Source organism: Bos taurus, chromosome 11 (assembly GCF_002263795.3).
Source record: "Bos taurus isolate L1 Dominette 01449 registration number 42190680 breed Hereford chromosome 11, ARS-UCD2.0, whole genome shotgun sequence".
NCBI lineage: Eukaryota > Metazoa > Chordata > Mammalia > Artiodactyla > Bovidae > Bos > Bos taurus.
The window spans coordinates 40,705,406-40,724,020 of NC_037338.1; the positions used below are offsets into that span (position 1 = coordinate 40,705,406).

The following is an 18,615-nucleotide window of genomic DNA, read 5'->3' on the forward strand; positions in this document are numbered from 1 at the left end:
TATTATATGAAAATGTAAAGACTTGCAAAATAGAGACCATGTGGAATGATATAAGGAAGATTTCCCTTATTTGAAACCTAATTTCATCATGAATATTAGTGTTTCAAAAAGTGAGAGTGGAGCCAAAACTCTTACATAGTAGCTTTTTAAACATAAAATATATAATTTCAGGAAGGGAGTTCAATAACTACTTCAGCCCTTAATTCATAGACTGACAATAGAAAGAGAGCTAAGAGAAATATGGCTATCATTCCAGTATACTATTTGGCCAAACTGAATTCCTCTTAAGAGAGAAGGAAACATTTGAGGATTTAGGAAGTCTGAAATGATTTTATAATAGATTACCACAAAGATAAAGTAGACTTGAAAGTATGTAAGTGAATAAGACTTCCAAGAGATAAATGAATTACAATATTGAGAAAAGATTGATGATACAAAGTAAAAAGTTGAGTGAAAACTGGAGTTATGGACATAATTTTATAATACATTTTGCATTTCTAAAATAGATTCAAGAACTGTGGTTAGGACTTACAGGATTACGAGTTAAACAGAAAAGTTGTTATGTATCAACTCATCAGGCAAGCTCAAAATGTATTTAGTTAATAATAAGGAAAACATCTGAATTAGAGTATATCAGTGTGGAGTGAGAAATAAATGGATTGAAAGATAGTCTATTATAAGATAAAATGTGTAATATATACCACAACCAGTAAATAATTAGTGAAGGGGAGCAGAAAAGAATAACAATAATATAAATTTGCAGAGTGTTGTATTATAACTTGTTATTTGTTGTTCAGTCGTGTCCGACTCTTTGCAGACTCTAGGGACTGCAGCATGCCAGGCTTCCCTGTCGTTTCCCATCTTCCAGAGGTTGCTTAAACTCAAGTCCATTGAGTTGGTGATGCTGTCCAACCATCTTGTCCTCATATCATAATTGTATTATAATCAGTTCAGTACAGTTCAGTACAGTTCAGTTCAGTCGCTCAGTTGTATCCGACTCTTTGTGACCCCATGGACTGCAGTACAATTGCCAGTTACCACACTAGACAAAAAACTGTCTGAAATCTATTAAAAAATATCATTGACCAAAACCCCATAACTACTTGCCAAAAGAGAAATACTTGAAAACAATAAAATATTAAGATATTAAAGAATCAAGTTTTTTCATGCACGTGTAAGCAAAGAGTAAGATGAGCATTTCAAAAAATTATCTTATTTTCTACAGTAAAATATCATTACGAGAACTAGACAAGATAAAACCAAGTGAAAATAAAACGATAGAATTTGATACGGCCAGATTGCTAGTGTTGTGTTTTTTTTCCTTAGAGAAAAGAGAGAAAAAAAAAAAAAAGAAAATCTAGCAGATATTCAAGAACATGTTACAAATATAACTAGAGGTATTATAAACAAAGTCAGGAAATGACTAATCAGTCACCTGTTAGGTCTTCATACTGGTCTCTATGGAACCCAAATATACAGGTCAATGGAGTAGGGGCTCTGGTCCCTCCACCCATGTTTCAACCTGAGCATTCTGCATTGTTCTAATCTTTTTATCAGGCTGAAAAGAAACATTTCATTACTAAAAGAGTTTGAAGATAACTGATTATACTCTAATAATTAGTAAGCTCCAAAGTAAAGCTCCCAAAGAAAGGCAGTGCCAAAGAATGCTCAAACTACCGCACAATTGCACTCATCTCACATGCTAGTAAAGTAATGCTCAAATTCTCCAAGCCACGCTTCAGCAATACGTGAACCGTGAACTTCCAGATGTTCAAGCTGGTTTTAGGAAAGGCAGAGGAACCAGAGATCAAATTGCCAACATCTGCTGAATCATCAAAAAAGCAAGAGAGTTCCAGAAAAACATCTATTTCTGCTTTTTATTGACTATGCCAAAGCCTTTGACTGTGTGGATCATAATAAACTGTGGAAAATTCTAAAAGAGATGGGAATAGCAGACCACCTGACCTGCCTCTTAAGAAACCTGTATGCAGATCAGGAAGCGACAGTTAGAACTGGACATGGAACAACAGACTAGTTCCAAATAGGAAAAGGAGTACGTCAAGGCTGTATATTGTCACCCTGCTTGTTTAACTTATATGCAGAGTACATCATGAGAAACGCTGGGCTGGAGGAAGCACAAGCTGGAATCAAGATTGCCGGGAGAAATATCAATAACCTCAGATATGCAGATGACACCACCTTATGGCAGAAAGTGAAGAGGAACTAAAAAGCCTCTTGATGAAAGTGAAAGAGGAGAGTGAAGAAGTTGGCTTAAAGCTCAACATTCAGAAAACTAACATCATGGCATCTGGTCCCATCACTTCATGGCAAATAGATGGGGAAACAGTGGAAACAGTGTCAGACTTAATTTTTCTGGGCTCCAATATCACTGCAGATGGTGACTGTAGCCATGAAATTAAAAGACGCTTACTCCTTGGAAGGAAAGTTATGACCAACCTAGACAGCATATTAAAAAGCAGAGTCATTTACTTTGTCAACAAAGGTCTGTCTAGCCAAGGTTATGGTTTTTCCAGTGGTCATGTGTGGGTGTTAGAGTTGGACTATAAAGAAAGCTGAGTGCCGAATAATTGATGCTTTTGAACTTTTGTATTGGAGAAGACTCTTGAGAGTCCTTTGGACTGCAAGGAGATCCAACCAGTCTATCCTAAAGATCAGTCCTGGGTGTTCATTGGTAGGACTGATTTTGAAGCTGAAACTCTAATATTTTGGGCACCTGATGTGAAGAACTGACTCATTTGAAAAGACCCTGATGTTGAGAAAGATTGAGGGCAGGAGGAGAAGGGGACGACAGAGGATGAGATGGTTGGATGGCATCACCAACTCAATGGACATTGGTTTGGTTGGACTCCGGGAGTTGGTTATGGAGAGGGAAGCCTGGCGTGCTGCAGTTCATGGGGTCGCAAAGAGTCAGATATGACTGAGCGACCTGAACTGAACTGAAGTGAAAGTTGAATATGCAATTAACAAGAATTTATATTTGGAAGGGATTTAACAGCATTATCCAGAATAAGATTTTTTCCCTAATCGTATAAGAACTCCTTTTGTGTGTGGTGATTTTAGTAAATTAAAAAAAATCAGAATTTGTATATGCCATAGTCTTGGACACAATGGTGAAAATATATACCAGTAAGTCTCAGTGAACTCCGGGAGTTGGTGATGGACAGGGAGGCCTGGCGTGCTGCGATTCATGGGGTCGCTAAGAGTCAGACACGACTGAGCGACTGATCTGATCTGATCATCTTGCTAGCTTTGTTATTCTCTTATAACCTGCATTCTGTCTCCACAGTTTCTGTGTATTCAAATTGTGTTTATTTGAAGTTCCCTTCCCCCTTGAAGTCTATTGTTTTCCTTTTTCACATTTTCTGCCAGAGTTGTATATTTTTTGTACTTGTTTTCAATAATATTTTTGCCTCTCTTTTGTCAGAGACAAAATTTTGGAGAGTTTACATTGAAGATATGTTGAGTTTTCAATTCAGAAATACAGTATCTTTCTCCATTTCTGTAGGTCTTTGATTTCTTTCATCACCGTTTTGGCTTCTAGCATATCAATCCTGTACATGTAATGTTTGTATATATGTTTTTCTCTTTTCTTTTGAAATGTTTAATGCTATTGAAAATGATACTGCTTTTGTAATTTTGTTTTCCAATTATGTATTATTAGTGTATAAAAATACAATTGATTTTTGCTTGTTGACCTCATCTTGGTAAGCTTGCTTATTAGTTCTAGGATTTTTTTTTCAGATTCTTTGGAATTTTCTATATAGTTAATCATATCATCTGGGAGTAGGGACCACTTTATTTCTTCCTTTCCAGTGTGTGTACTTTTTGTTTCCTGATGTTTTGCACTAGCTAGGATTTCCAGCACTTTATTGAGTAGGAATGGTGAGAGTGGACATCCTTGGCTGTTCCCAGTTTAAGGGAGAAAACATTCAGCCTATCATCATTTATAATAATACTAGCTATATGTTGTTTCTAGATATTCTTTTTCAAGTTGAGGAAGCTGTCCTTTACTGTCCGAGAGTTTTTATCTTGAATGGATAGATTTTGTCAAATACTTTTTCTGCATCAATTGATGTGATCATTTGGGTTTTTTTTTTTTACATTCTTAATATGGTAGGTGACATTAATTTCTAACTTATTTTATTTTATTTTTTATTTTGCATCAACATGAGAGGAGGCTATTGGTCTGAGTAGTTTTCTTTTTCTTTCTTTCTTTATGCTTTTTTTTCCCCTCTACTATCTCTGTCTGGTTTTGGTTTTATGGGTAATGCTGGCTTCATAAAATGAGTTGTGAATTATTCCCTCCATTTTTGCTTTTTGGAAAAGAGTATACAGAATTGATGTTACTTCTTTTCCATGTGTTTTGTAGAATTTTACAGTGAAGCCATCTGGGGTTAGAGATATCTTTTTTTCTGAACAGTGTTTGTTTTAAAACTTGATTTCACCTGGGACTTGTTTGGTTAATTTGTTTCATTTCAGGTAACTTTTAGTAGTTTGTGATTTTTAAGCAGTTTCATTTCATCTAAGTTGTCAAATTTCTGTCCATAGAGTGTTCATAATACTTGTGTATTATACTTTTAATACTAGTTTTCTATAGTGACATTCTGTTTTCATTCCTAGTATAGGATCATTTTTCTCTGTTTCCTCTTTTGTTAGTCTTGATATCATTTTATTGGTCATTTCAAAGAAACAGCTCTTGGTTTTGTGGCTTTACTGTATTTTTCGGTTTTCAATTTCACTGATTTCTGTTTTTATCTCCTTTCTTCCATTTGCTTTGGGTTTGGTTTGTTCTTTCCTTTTTTCCGTCAGATGGAAACGTACTTATTTGAATTTTTCTTTTGTAGTATAAGTATTCAGTGCTAAATTTGTTTCTAAGTCCTTCTTTGGCAGAACCACACACATTTTGATATGTTGTAGTTGTCTTATATATTACATCTAGACTAATTTAAATTCCTCCAGACCATATTATAATTTTTGCTTCAACTATGAAATACATTTTAACTGAAGAAAGGAATAATCCATTGCATTTTCCCAATATTTACTATTTTTTCTCTTTTATTCCTGGTAGTCTACATTTCCTTGTATGATTTTCTTTTCTTTTTTGAATATCTTTGTTTAGCAATTCTTATATAGCAGATCTGCTGGCTATGGCTACTCTTAGTACTCCTCACTTGAGAATGTCTTTATTTAATTCCAGAAAGATGTTTTTGCTGGATATTGGATTGACTGTTATTTTCAGCACTTCAAATAGGTTGTGACTCTTCCCTCTGGTCTTCAGGGTTTCTGATGCGAAATTCACAGTAATATGAGTCATTTTACCCTGTAACTAACTATTTTACTCTAGCTCCTTTCAAGGTTTTTCTTTTAGTTTTCAGCAGTTTGTGTGTATGTGTCTGGGCGTTGATTTATTTGGGTTTATTCCAGTGGAGAATTTACTGAACTGTAGGTTTATGTATCTATAAAATTTGGGACATTTCAGCCATTATTTATCAAATATTTTTCTGCACCACACTCTTTACTTTTCTTCTTCAGGAACTGCAGTATCATGAAGAATTGTTAAATGTTCTGTTATTGCCTGAGATTCTGTTCAATTTTTTTCATGTTCTATTTTGCTATTTTTCGGGTTGGTATATTTTTATTGATCCATCATCAAGTTCCATGACTCACATGTCATCTCTGTGATCATATTGAACCCAATCATGTGTTTAAAAAATTTTGTTTTGGTCATTGTATTTTTCAGTTCTAAAAGTGTTATTTAATTTTTTCTTTGTATATTCTATGTCTTTGCTACACTAATCTGTCTTTTCCATTTATTCCAAAAGTGTTTGCTGTTACTTTCTGGAACATTTTTATTATAGTTTCTTTGAAGTCTTTATCAGATAGTCCCCAGTTTTGTGTAATTTTGGCATTGATGTCTTGAATTAGTGTGGTGGTTTTGTTACAATTTATTAACTAAAGTCCATCATTTACATTTAGTGTTCACTTATATAGTAAAGTTTTATGGGTTTTGACAAATGCATGATGTCATGTATCGACCATTATAGTATCATGCAGAGTAGTTTCTCTGCCTGAAGTTTCTCCTGTGTTCTACTAATTCATCCTTCTGACCCCTGTTTCAGAATGGCATATGGTTGAAATCTACATTACATAACTGTTTCAAACCAGCTTTTGTTTCCTTTGAATATATCCAGAAGTGGAATTGCTAGATCACATGATAGTTCTATTTTTAATTTTCTGAAGAACCTCCACACTGTTTTCCATAGTGGTTATACAAGTTTATATTCCTTCAAAGGGTTTCATTTTCTCTACATCCTTACCAGCATTTGTTATTACTTGTCTTTTTGATAATAGCCATGCTAACAGGTGTGAGGTAATATCTCAGAGTTTAATTTGCATTTCCCTGGTAATCAGTTATGGTGAACACTATTTCATGCACCTATTGCCATTTGAATGTTTTCTTTGGAAAAAAATCTATTAAAAATAGCCTTTATCCATTTAAAAATTGGGTTATTTATCTTTTTTTGGGTATTGAGTTGTATCATTTTTGTATGTTTTGATACTGGATATGTGATTTGCAAATATTTTCTTATTCCATAGGTTGCCTTCTCATTTTGTTGATGGTTTCCTTTGCTATGCAGAAGTTTTTAGTTTTTTAGTTAGTCTCACCTGTGTAAATATTTTTGCTTTTATTGCCTTTGTTTTTGGTGTTAGATCCACAAGAGTCATTACCAAGACAAATATGAAGGAACCTACCCCCTATGTTTTCTTCTAGATCTTTTATGATTTTAGGTCTTACTCACAAGTCTTTAAATCCATTCTGAGTTGATTTTTATATACAGGATAACATAGGGGTCCAGTTTAATTGTTTTGCATGTGGCCGTCTAGTGTTCCTAGCACCATTTACTGAAGAGCCTGTCCTTTCCCCATTGTGTATTCTTGACTTCACTGTCAATTCATTGACCATGAATTTATAGGTTTATTTCTGGGCTGTCTGTTCTGTACCATTGATTGATGTCTGCTTTTATACCAGTACCATCCTGTTTTGATTATTACAGCTTTGTAATCTGGTTTGAAATCATGGAATGTGATGCTTCCAGCTTTGTTTTACTTGCTGTGTATACTTTGGCTATTCAGGATGTTTTGTGGTTCCATGTAGATTTTAAAACAATTTCTATGAAAAATACCACTAGAATTTTGGTAGAGATTACATTGAATCTGTATATTGTTTGACTAGTTTGCATATTTTAACACTATTCTTTTGATCCATGAGCACATAATATCGTTCCATTCATTGTGTTTTCTTTTGTCAGTGTTTTAAAGTCCTCTGTGTACATAGTTTTCATATCCTTGGTTAAATTTATTCATAAGTAATGGATTCTTTTTGCCACTATTGTTTGTAGGCTGGAGTCATAAGGATTTTCTCCATAGGTGTCATCTATAAACAGATAATTTTACTTTCTTTCTTCCCAATTTGGATGTCTTTTATTTCTTTTTATTGCCTGACTTCTCTGGCTAGGACTTTCAGTAAGTACTATGTTGAATAAAAGTTGCAAGAGTGGGGATCCTTGTCTTGTTCCTGATCTTAAAGGAAAAGCTTTCAGCCTTTTACTTGGTTACGATGTTGGATGTGGGTTTCTCATAATTAGCCTTTGTTAGGTTTGGGTATGTTCTTTCATTACTCAGTTTTTGAGAATTTTTGATCGTGAAAGGATTTTGAATTTGTCAAATGCTTTTTCTGTATCTATTAAAATGATCTTAAGGTTTCTATCCTTCATTTTGTTAATGTAGTTTATCATGTTAATTGATTTGCATATTGAACCATCCTTGGATCCCCAAAATAAATCCCACTTGATCATGGTGTATGAGTCTTTAATGTACTGTTGAATTCAATTGGCTAATGATTTGTTGAGTACTTTTGCATGTATGTTCATCAGAGATCAGATCAGATCAGTTGCTCAGTTGTGTCCGACTCTTTGCGACCCCATGAATCGCCGCATGCCCCAGGCCACCCTGTCCATCACCAACTCCCGGAGTTCACTCAGACTCACGTCCATCGAGTCAGTGATGCCATCCAGCCATCTCATCTCATCCTCTGTCGTCCCCTTCTCCTCTTGCCCCCAATCCCTCCCAGCATCAGAGTCTTTTCCAATGAGTCAACTCTTGGCATGAGGTGGCCAAAGTACTGGAGTTTCAGCTTTAGCATCATTCCTTCCAAAGAAATCCCAGGGCTGATCTCCTTCAGAATGGACTGGTTGGATCTCCTTGCAGTCCCTTGGAGAGACTCTCAAGAGTCTTCTCCAACACCACAGTTCAAAAGCATCAATTCTTTGGCGCTCAGCCTTCTTCACAGTCCAACTCTCACATCCATACATGACCACAGAAAAACCATAGCCTTGACTAGACGAACCTTTGTTGGCAAAACAATGTCTCTGCTTTTGAATATGCTGTCTAGGTTGGTCATAACTTTCCTTCCAAGGAGTAAGCATCTTTTAATTTCATGGCTGCAATCACTATGTGCAGTGATTTTGGAGCCCAGAAAAATAAAGTCTGACACTGTTTCCACTGTATCCCCATGTATTTCCGATGAAGTGATGGGACTGGATGCCATGATCTTCGTTTTCTGAATGTTGTTGAGCTTTAAGCCAACTTTTTCACTCTCCACTTTCACTTTCATCAAGAGGCTTTTGAGTTCCTCTTCACTTTCTGCCATAAGGGTGGTGTCATCTGCATATCTGAGGTGATTGATATTTCTCCTGGCAATCTTTATTCCAGCTTGTGTTTCTTCCAGTCCAGCGTTTCTCATGATGTACTCTGCATATAAGTTAAATAAGCAGGGTGACAATATACAGCCTTGATGAACTCCTTTTCCTATTTGGAACCAGTCTGTTGTTCCATGTCCAGTTCTAACTGTTGCTTCCTAACCTGCATACAAATTTCTCAAGAGGCAGATCAGGTGGTCTGGTATTCCCATCTTTTTCAGAATTTTCCACATCAGAGATACTAGTCTGTAATTTTCATGTAGTCTTTGTCTGAATTGATCGTTTCCATTGTCCTTCTAGTTCTATTTCATTTATTTCCATTCTGGTCTTTATTTCCTTTTTCTACTAATGTTGAGCTTCCTATTTCTAGTTCTTTGATATGTAAAGTTAGAATATATATTGGATTTTTCATTTTTCATAGTATAAAACTTTATTGTTACAAATTCCTTCTTAGAACTGTAACCCATAAGTACTGATACGTTTTGTTTCCATTTTCATTTGTCTCAAGTTATTTCTTGATTTTTGAAAAGTTGTTCTTTGAGCCAGTGATTGTTCAAGAGTATATTGTTCCAGTTTCCATATATTTGTGAATTTGCTAGTTTTTCTCTTGTAATTGATATCTAATTTTGTATCATTGTGGTCCAAAAAGGTACTTGGTAATACTTTATATGATTTCATTTTTCTTAAGTTTGTTACAACTTGCTTCATCACCTAACATGATCTAGCCTGAAAATATCTTCCCTGTGTACTTAAGAAGAATATATTCTGCTGCTGTTGTTGGACTCTTCTGTGTATGTCTATTAGATTTCTCTTATATAATGTTTAGTTTACATCCATTATTTCCCCATTAATTTCCTATCTGGATGATCTATCCATTGTTGAAAGTAGGGTATTGAAGCCCTATACTATTTTATTGCTATTCCCCCCTTTAGATCTGTTAATATTTGCTTTACATATTTAGGTTCACCTATCTTGGGTACATAGATATTTACAATTGTGATATCCTCTTGATGAAGTGATCCCTTTATCATTATATAATGATCTTACTTGTCTCTTGTTATAGTTTTTGGTTTAAAATATATTTTGTTTGACATAAGTGTAGTTTCCTTTGCTTTCTTTTGGTTTCCATTTACATAGAACATCTTTTTCCACCCCTTCACTTTCAGTCTTGTATGTCTTTGAATCAGAAACAAATCTCTTGTAGATGTCATATAGTTGGGTCCTTTTTATTTTTTTATACATTCAATCACCCTGTCTTTTGATTGGTTGATGAAGCCTGCTTTCTTGGTAAAAGTATGGGCAGTTAAAAAAATGTTTTATGTCAGGTTGAAAAGAAAATATATTCTTTTTTTTAATGTGGCCTTTAGATAAAAACTGTTAATTGTATTGTTTCAATTTATTTTTGTTGGTTGCCTATACATTATGAAATTGTATTAAAATCTTTCATGGTTTTTCCAGCTTTCTTTCAGTTAATTTCAGCTAATTAGTTTCTTATCTTTTTATTTTGTTTCTCTGTATCACTATGTTTTAGTTGTCTTATAAATAGTATACATGTATTTATTTTTTAACAACCTTAAAGTTTCTTTAGCTGGTGAGCTTAATCTACTCAAATTTATTATTATTATTGACATTTTTAAAAAATCAAAGATGTTATTGATTATAATGTACATCATCATTTTATATATGTATGTTAAGTCTCCACTGTGTGTGCTGCTAAGTTGCTTCAGTCGTGTCTGATACTTTGTAGCCATGTGTACTGTGGCCCACCAGGCTCTTCTGTCCATGGCGTTCTCCAGGCAAGGATACTGGAGCGAGTGGCCATGCCTGCCTCCAGGGAATCTTTCTGACCCAGGGATTGAACTCATGTCTCATGTCTCCTGCATTGGCAAGCAGCTCTTTTACCATTAGCACCACCTGGGAAACCCTAAGTCTCTACTAGGTGCTTGAAAGTTCATAATTGTCTTCCTCATGAATTATTTTTGTTTATTTAAGATCTACTGTATATGTAATGCCTGACACTGCCCATTAAACTATGACACAGTACCTTTAAAATAATCTTACATATGGAACACTCAATTGTTGCAGGCTGTGTAAGTCTTTGGTTGCCAATTTCAGAATCTCAAATGAATTTAACTAAAAGAGAGATTTATTAACTCTTGTAAGTGAGAAGTACAGGACTTTTTTGGCTTTAGGTATGAGTGACTCCAGGGCTTATGCAGTGTCACTAGGGCTCTTTCTCTCTCTGTGTCTTAACCCTACTTTTCTCAGTTCTGGATTTTATTTTCAGGCTTTATTTTCCATTTACTGGAGAAAAGTGATCCCTGATATTTCTAAGATTTTGGTATCCTTAAAGTTTATCATCTGTCTTGTGTTACTTAGTTACATCAGCTGCTATGGAAGACTCTTCTGCCTAGTTGAGCACTTTGCTTTTTCTGAACTAGTTATGGTGGCCAGTGGGCTTGTACATTCTAGATCGCCAGGCTTGGTCATGTGCCCAACTCTGGAATGTAAGGGAGGATGCACTATGATCGCAGCCCTACTAGGTCTACACAGATAGTTTGAGGTTGGGTTCCTCAAAGGGAAAATCAGGGAAAGTTTCCAGTGGATAGAAAAGAGATGCTAGGAAGGCAAATACCATGTATGTGTACAATGCATCCCTTTTCAGGTCATCAGACACCTCTTCAGAAATTTAAATAAAGATGTGAAACTACTTTTTTTTTAAATTAAATTTTATTTATCTTTAAATGAAACAAAGATGAATATTTTTAATGATAAAAGTTACAATTCACAAAGAAGATAGATAAAAGATTAATATACTGCTAAGTCACTTCAGTCGTGTCTGACTCTGTGCGACCCCATAGACGGCAGCCCACCAGGCTCCCCCATCCCTGGGATTCTCCAGGCAAGAACGCTGGAGTGGGTTGCCATTTCCTTCTCCAATGCATCAAAGTGAAAAGTGAAAGTGAAGTTGCTCAGTCGTGTCCGACTCCTAGCGACCCCATGGACTGCAGCCTACCAGGCTTCTCCGTCCATGGGATTTTCCAGGCAAGAGTACTGGAGTGGGTTGCCATTGCCTTCTCCAGAGGATCCTCCCAACCCAGGGATAGAATCTGAATCTCCCACATTGTAGGCAGATGTTTTACCATTTGAGCCACCAGGGAAGTTTACAGTAGAATTGTTTAATTAATTAACTGATTATTATAACGAGACCTCCTTGATCACTAGGACAATTTATTTGTTCACTGTCCATCTCCATGAGCCTTCTGGTCAATTGATTTTGAATTTAGGCCCTCCAATATAATCTGACTTGGAACTTTATAGAGAATATTGTATAGCTATCAAATGACAAGTGTGGGAATGATTCAAGTGTATGTCAACACGTGATTATGTTCATGTGAAATCATACGAAGAGAAGATTCAGATTATAGAGTGGAAAAGGTATATGGATTGAAATCAGCAAAGAGAAAGACATTGGACTGGTTGGATATCTTTTCCCCTACTTGCAATGTAATAAGTTACATATCGAATTAAAACTCTCGTTTTCTTTTTGGGCTTTTATGTTTCTTATATTCTGCTTTTCTGGCCACTTGCTTTCAGAATAGAAGCAGGGAGTCTCTACCAGCTTCTACCTCAGGAAGCAAAGACCATTCAGTTCAGTTCAGTCACTCAGTCGTGTCCGACTTTTTGCGACCCTATGAATTGCAGCACACCAGGCCTCCCTGTCCATCACCAACTCCCAGAGTTTACTCAGACTCATGTCCATTGAGTCGGTGATGCCATTCAGCCATCTCATCCTCTGTCATCCCCTTCTCCTCCTGCCCCCAATCCCTCCCAGCATCAGGGTCTTTTCCAATGAGTCAGCTCTTCGCATGAAGTGTCCAAAGTATTGGAGTTTCAGCTTTAGCATCATTCCTTCCAAAGAAGACCCAGGACTGATCTCCTTTAGAATGGACTGGTTGGATCTCCTTGCAGTCCAAGGGACTCTCAAGAGTCTTCTCCAGCACCACAGTCCAAAAGTATCAATTCTTTGGTGCTCAGATTTCTTCACAGTCTAACTCTCACATCCATACATGACTAGATGGACATTTGTTGGCAAACTCATGTCTCTGCTTTTGAATATGCTATCTAGGTTGGTCATAACTTTCCTTCCAAGGAGTAAGCGTCTTTTAATTTCATAGTTGCAATGACCATCTACAGTGATTTTACAGCCCCCCAAAATAAAGTCTGCCACTGTTTCCACTGTTTCCCCATCTATTTGCCATGAAATGATGGGATCAGATGCCATTATCTTAGTTTTCTGAACGTTGAACTTTAAGCCAACTTTTTCACTCTCCATTTTCACTTTCATCAAGAGGCTTTTTTGTTCCTCTTCACTTCCTGTCATAAGGGTGATGTCATCTGCATATCTGAGGTTATTGGTATTTCTCCCAGCAATCTTGATTCCAGCTTGTGCTTTTTCCAGCCCAGCATTTCTCATGATGTAATCTGCATATAAGTTAAATAAGCAGGGTGACAATATACAGCCTTGACGTACTCCTTTTCCTATTTGGAACCAGTCTGTTGTTCCATGTTCAGTTCTAACTGTAGTTTCCTGATCTGCATATAGGTTTCTCAAGAGGCAGGTCAGGTGGTCAGCTATTCCCATCTCTTTCAGAATTTTCCAGTTTGTTGTGATCCACACAGTCAAAGGCTTTGGCGTAGTCAATAAAGCAGAAATAGATGTTTTTCTGGAACTCTCTTGCTTTTTCCATGATCCAGCGGATGTTGGCAATTTGATCTCTGGTTCCTCTGCCTTTCCTAAAACCAGCTTGAACATCTGGAAGTTCACGGTTCACGTATTGCTGAAGCCTGGCTTGGAGAATTTTGAGCATTACTTTACTAGCGTGTGAGATGAGTGCAATTGTGCGATTGTTTGAGCATTCTTTGGCATTGCCTTTCTTTGGGATTGGAATGAAAACTGACCTTTTCCAATCCTGTGGCCACTGCTGAGTTTTCCAAATTTGCTGGCATATTCAGTGCACCACTTTCACAGCATCATCTTTCAGGATTTGAAAGAGCTCAACTGGAATGCCATCACCTCCACTAGCTTTGTTCGTAGTGATGCTTTCTAAGGCCCACTTGACTTCACATTCCAGGATGTCTGGCTCTAGGTGAGTGATCACACCATCGTGATTATCTGGGTCTTGAAGATCTTTTTTGTACAGGTCTTCTGTGTATTCTTGCCACCTCTTCTTTATATCTTCTGCTTCTGTTAGGTCCATACCATTTCTGTCCTTTATTGAGCTCATCTTTGCATGAAATATTCCCTTGGTATCTCTAATTTTCTTGAAGAGATCTCTAGTCTTTCCCATTCTGTTGTTTTCCTCTATTTCTTTGCACTGATTGCTGAGGAAGGCTTTCTTATCTCTCCTTGCTATTCTTTGGAACTCTGCATTCAGGTGCTTATATCTTTCCTTTTCTCCTTTGCTTTTTGCTTCTCTTCTTTTCACAGCTATTTGTAAGGCCTCCCCAGACAGCTGTTTTGCTTTTTTGCATTTCTTTTCCATGGTGATGGTCTTGATCCCTGTCTCCTGTACAATGTCACAAACCTCTATATATAGTTCATCAGGCACTCTATCTATCAGATCTAGTCCCTTAAATCTATTTCTTACATTGACTGTATAATCATAAGGGATTTAATTTAGGTCATACCTGAATGGTCTAGCGGTTTTCCCTTCTTTCTTCAATTTAAGTCTGAATTTGGCAATAAGGAGTTCATGATCTGAGCCATAGTCAGCTCCTGGTCTTGTTTTAAAGACCATTGCCTAGTTTCAATTACTGTATTGAGTGGACCAGGGTTAGGGCAGAATTACTTCTCTTCAGGCTTGGGGACCGTACTGGTAAAAATAGTTTGCCCTAGGGTGGGAGGAGGAAGGGGTTTCCTCATCTTTTCTTCTGTCAGGACTGGACCCCTTTACAGACTTTCTTCACTATTTTGTTTCCTAGGTATGGATAATTCATTCTTCCTGTGTTTCCCTTGGGACTACTGCATGGGTGAAAATGTAATGACTTTTATGTGAATAAAGATGTAAATAAGTTTAGTTTCTTTGTTACTGTGAAGAGGTATGGCTTCACAGTTTAACTAAAATTGAAATAATTTCTTCAACTGAGTAATAGCATTGCTAACATCAAAGTTTTTGGAGATTGATTAAGAAAATTGTGCATGAGTTGGCTTAATTGTGAAAGAGATTTAGTAAATTTATAACATTTTTTGCGTGTATTAAGTAATACAGTAGAGAAAAGACAAGGTGATAGGTAGGAGAAAGGGGTTAATGTTAGTAGTAATGAAAGGACATAGCATTTTGGTAAATACACTGAAAATTCACCTGAAAAATTTAATCTTATTCTCAATCTAAGTTTTTAATACTAGTTTGACCTTTTTACCTTTACTTTCCTAATATGCTAGCCTCTTGATAAATAAATATTTGTTAGTTGAATGAATAAAGGGATCAATGAAGAGTAAATAGATGAATGACAAAATTCTAAACCTTCACAATACAAATAAATATACATGTCAACTTCTCTTATTAAGATTTGAAAACAAAATAATCTTTTAATTTAGATAATGTAGATGAAATGTTTGATTTGGTTTAAGAATTTCAACAGTGAACTTTTCATAAGTTGGATTACTATATCTAAAATGCAAATAGTAATAAAATGAAGTAAGATAACTTGAATTTGAAATGAGCTTATATAATGAGATACATACTCTTTAATTTAAGAATAGTTGATTGCTACATTCAGGAGATGATTCTTTTTAAAGGCTTTATTCTCTTCAAACTTGATTTACTTTAGAATTTTGCCAAGTAAAAGTTGTTTTGAAGTTTCTACTTAAAATGAATCAGTTTTCACTTTGAATTATCATAGATTTTAATTTAGCAAAATAGAGTGAATAGATTATACTGTATATCATTTTGGGGTGTAATGCTGTATATCTAGAAAATAGTTTCTCCTGCATTTGGATCTATATGATTAATATAATCTACTGGTTTCCATGTTTGCATATTTGAATATGGCTTATGGTAAAGAGTATAGGCTATGGTGTCAGATTTGAATTTCATTCCCCAGTCTGCTACTTAGTGAGCAGATTATTCAACTTGTTAAACCTTAAGAAGGATCTTGTATAAAACAGAGGTGGTACCATAAGAGGTTCTTAGCACAGTGTCTGGGGACATAGTAAACAATCAGGAATTGGAAACAACCATTTTTTCCCTTCACTGTTTGTTTTGCAGCTTTCCCCACAAATAAACCAGATAAAGATGCAAGGCATGTAATAAAAGTGGTAAGTATTACTCTTAAATTTATGTTTCACATACATTTGACTTTTTTATTTTCTGTTTTATTTCATTTTTGTAAAAATGTTTCTCATCTTAGTCTTCATGATTTTATGATCAACACAACAAACATTATTACATATTTTTACATTATAAAAATTTAAAGACTAGGGAATTTTGTTGTTCTTCATTGACGTTCTTCATTGACATTTATCATCCTTGTATCTTATCTAGATATCTATTTTCTCCTTCTCTTTTCCTCTCTGTTCTAGATGGTGAAGTCCATAATGGCAGGAATGAGGTTTTATTTGTGATTGCACCCCCTGTGCCTAGTATAATTAATGAAATATAGGAGAAACTCAGTAAAAGTATCATGTATGAATGAACCACCAAGGTAGTTTGCAGTGTATCCACTGTTTTGCATGTTAGTACACATGAATGTCTGTGTATGTGTACAATTCTCTTGATGAAGGTGAAAGAGGAGAGTGAAAAAGTTGGCTTAAAACTCAACATTCAGAAAACGAAGATCATGGCATCTGGTCCCATCACTTCATGGGAAATAGATGGGGATACAGTGGAAACAGTGGCAGACTTTATTTTTGGGGGCTCCAAAATCACTGCAGATGGTGACTGCAGCCATGAAATTAAAAGACGCTTACTCCTTGGAAGACAACTTATGACCAACCTAGACAGCATATTCAAAAGCAGAGACATTACTTTGCCAACAAAGGTCCGTCTAGTCAAGGCTATGGTTTTTCCTGTGGTCACGTATGGATGTGAGAGTTGGACTGTGAAGAAAGCTGAGCGCCAAAGAATTGATGTTTTTGAACTGTGGTGTTGGAGAAGACTCTTGAGAGTCCCTTGGACTGCAAGGAGATCCAACCAGTCCATTCTGAAGGAGATCAGCCCTGGGATTTCTTTGGAAGGAATGATGCTAAAGCTGAAACTCCAGTACTTTGGCCACCTCATGCCAAGAGTTGACTCATTGGAAAAGACTCTGATGCTGGGAGGGATTGGGGGCAGGAGGAGAAGGGGATGACAGAGGATGAGATGGCTGGATGGCATCACTGACTCGATGGACGTGAGTCTGAGTGAACTCCGGGAGTTGGTGATGGACAGGGAGGCCTGGTGTGCTGTGATTCATGGGGTCACAAAGAGTCGGACACGACTGAGCGACTGAACTGAACTGAACTGAACACATGAGTGTCTGTGTATGTGTACAATTCTCAGTGTTTTTAGTAAGTTCTTTCCATAAGAAGACTGCTTCCATGTGTAAGACTATATAGTGATACCATTACAAAATGTTAAAAATGAGATTCTTTATTTAGTGAGAAAATCTTGAGATTTTTGTGATTCAGGTACTATTATTTATTATATATGTATATTCGTATTTTCACATTTGAAATACCAATTCCATCTTTAAAACTTTTTTTCTAATAAAATCAATTGTTCTTTTCTTTTATAGGAATATCAAGAAAATGGCCCATTATTTTCAGAACTTAAATTTTATCAAAGAGCAGCAAAAAAAGACTGTAGTAAGTAAAATAAGTAAAGTAAGCTACTTCTATATATATGTTTGCTAAGTGGGAGTTAGTATTTTTGTCTTTTTCTGGCCTTATGGAAAATTTTTTTCAATTAGAAAATTTTATTGTAAAATGATACAGTTAATTGTTATGTAAAAACGACAGAGGTATATAAATAGTGATATTATGTACATAATGGGTTATATATTTCAAATCGAAGTTATTTGTTACCTTACATAAAATGTTGGATTGTTGATCGAAGCCACCAAGAGTTCTTCACGTGTAAAAGATGGAATGAAATTATTTCTTTTGCAAAAAACCATTTGGATGGAAAGGATATAAAGAAAAAACATTAAAATGGGCAGTAGATTATAAATTAAAGGAATGACCATAGAATAGATTAGGCCAAAGCATATGAAAATGATTATAAACATTAAAATGATTTAGAAAATAAGGTAAAAATATTGAAAATTTTTATGTTGGGAAATTAATTGGAGCTGAATATCAGATGTAAGAACTATTAGTTAGAGGATTAGACTATGAAGTAAATATGAGCAAGGCTAAGAAGAATAAAAGCATTTTGTAAAAACTATATGATACAGATGGATTTGTAAAGCTTGAAGGAAATTGATATGAGTAATGCCTGTATAATCAAGGTCATTTACATTATGTTTAGGAAAAAGAATGATGAGTCTCACATCAATAATTAACTTTGTTTTCTTTAATAAAACCTTCTGAACATCAAGACTGTAGTCTTTACTAACTGCTTAAACTATGTCAGAGTGACAAATAGAATCCATTAAACGTCATTGTTTATCAGTAGAGCTGTCTTAAACATTAAGCATATTTGGTAGAAAAGTGAAAAATTAAATAAGCTGCCTGATTTTTAAGTGGATTTGTTTTTTTTTTTAAACAAAATTTAATCAAAACAGTTTCTGTACAATATAGTTTCAGAGTAAGATGATTCTCCTGACCAATTTCTATTTTTTAAAAAAATCT

General features: G+C 35.5%; 1 protein-coding gene across 6 annotated transcripts in view; it reads left to right on the forward strand.

Moving 5' to 3' along the window:
- Nucleotides 1-18,615, forward strand: part of VRK2 (VRK serine/threonine kinase 2) — a 108,580-nt gene that overhangs the window by 16,162 nt on the left and 73,803 nt on the right. For 5 of the 6 annotated variants that reach the window (XM_015473438.2, XM_005212622.5, NM_001075851.1 and 2 more), the window contains 2 exon segments: nucleotides 16,052-16,101; nucleotides 17,559-17,628. In XM_015473438.2, coding sequence (XP_015328924.1) covers nucleotides 16,052-16,101; nucleotides 17,559-17,628 — 120 coding nt within the window. 6 annotated transcript variants of the gene reach the window in all.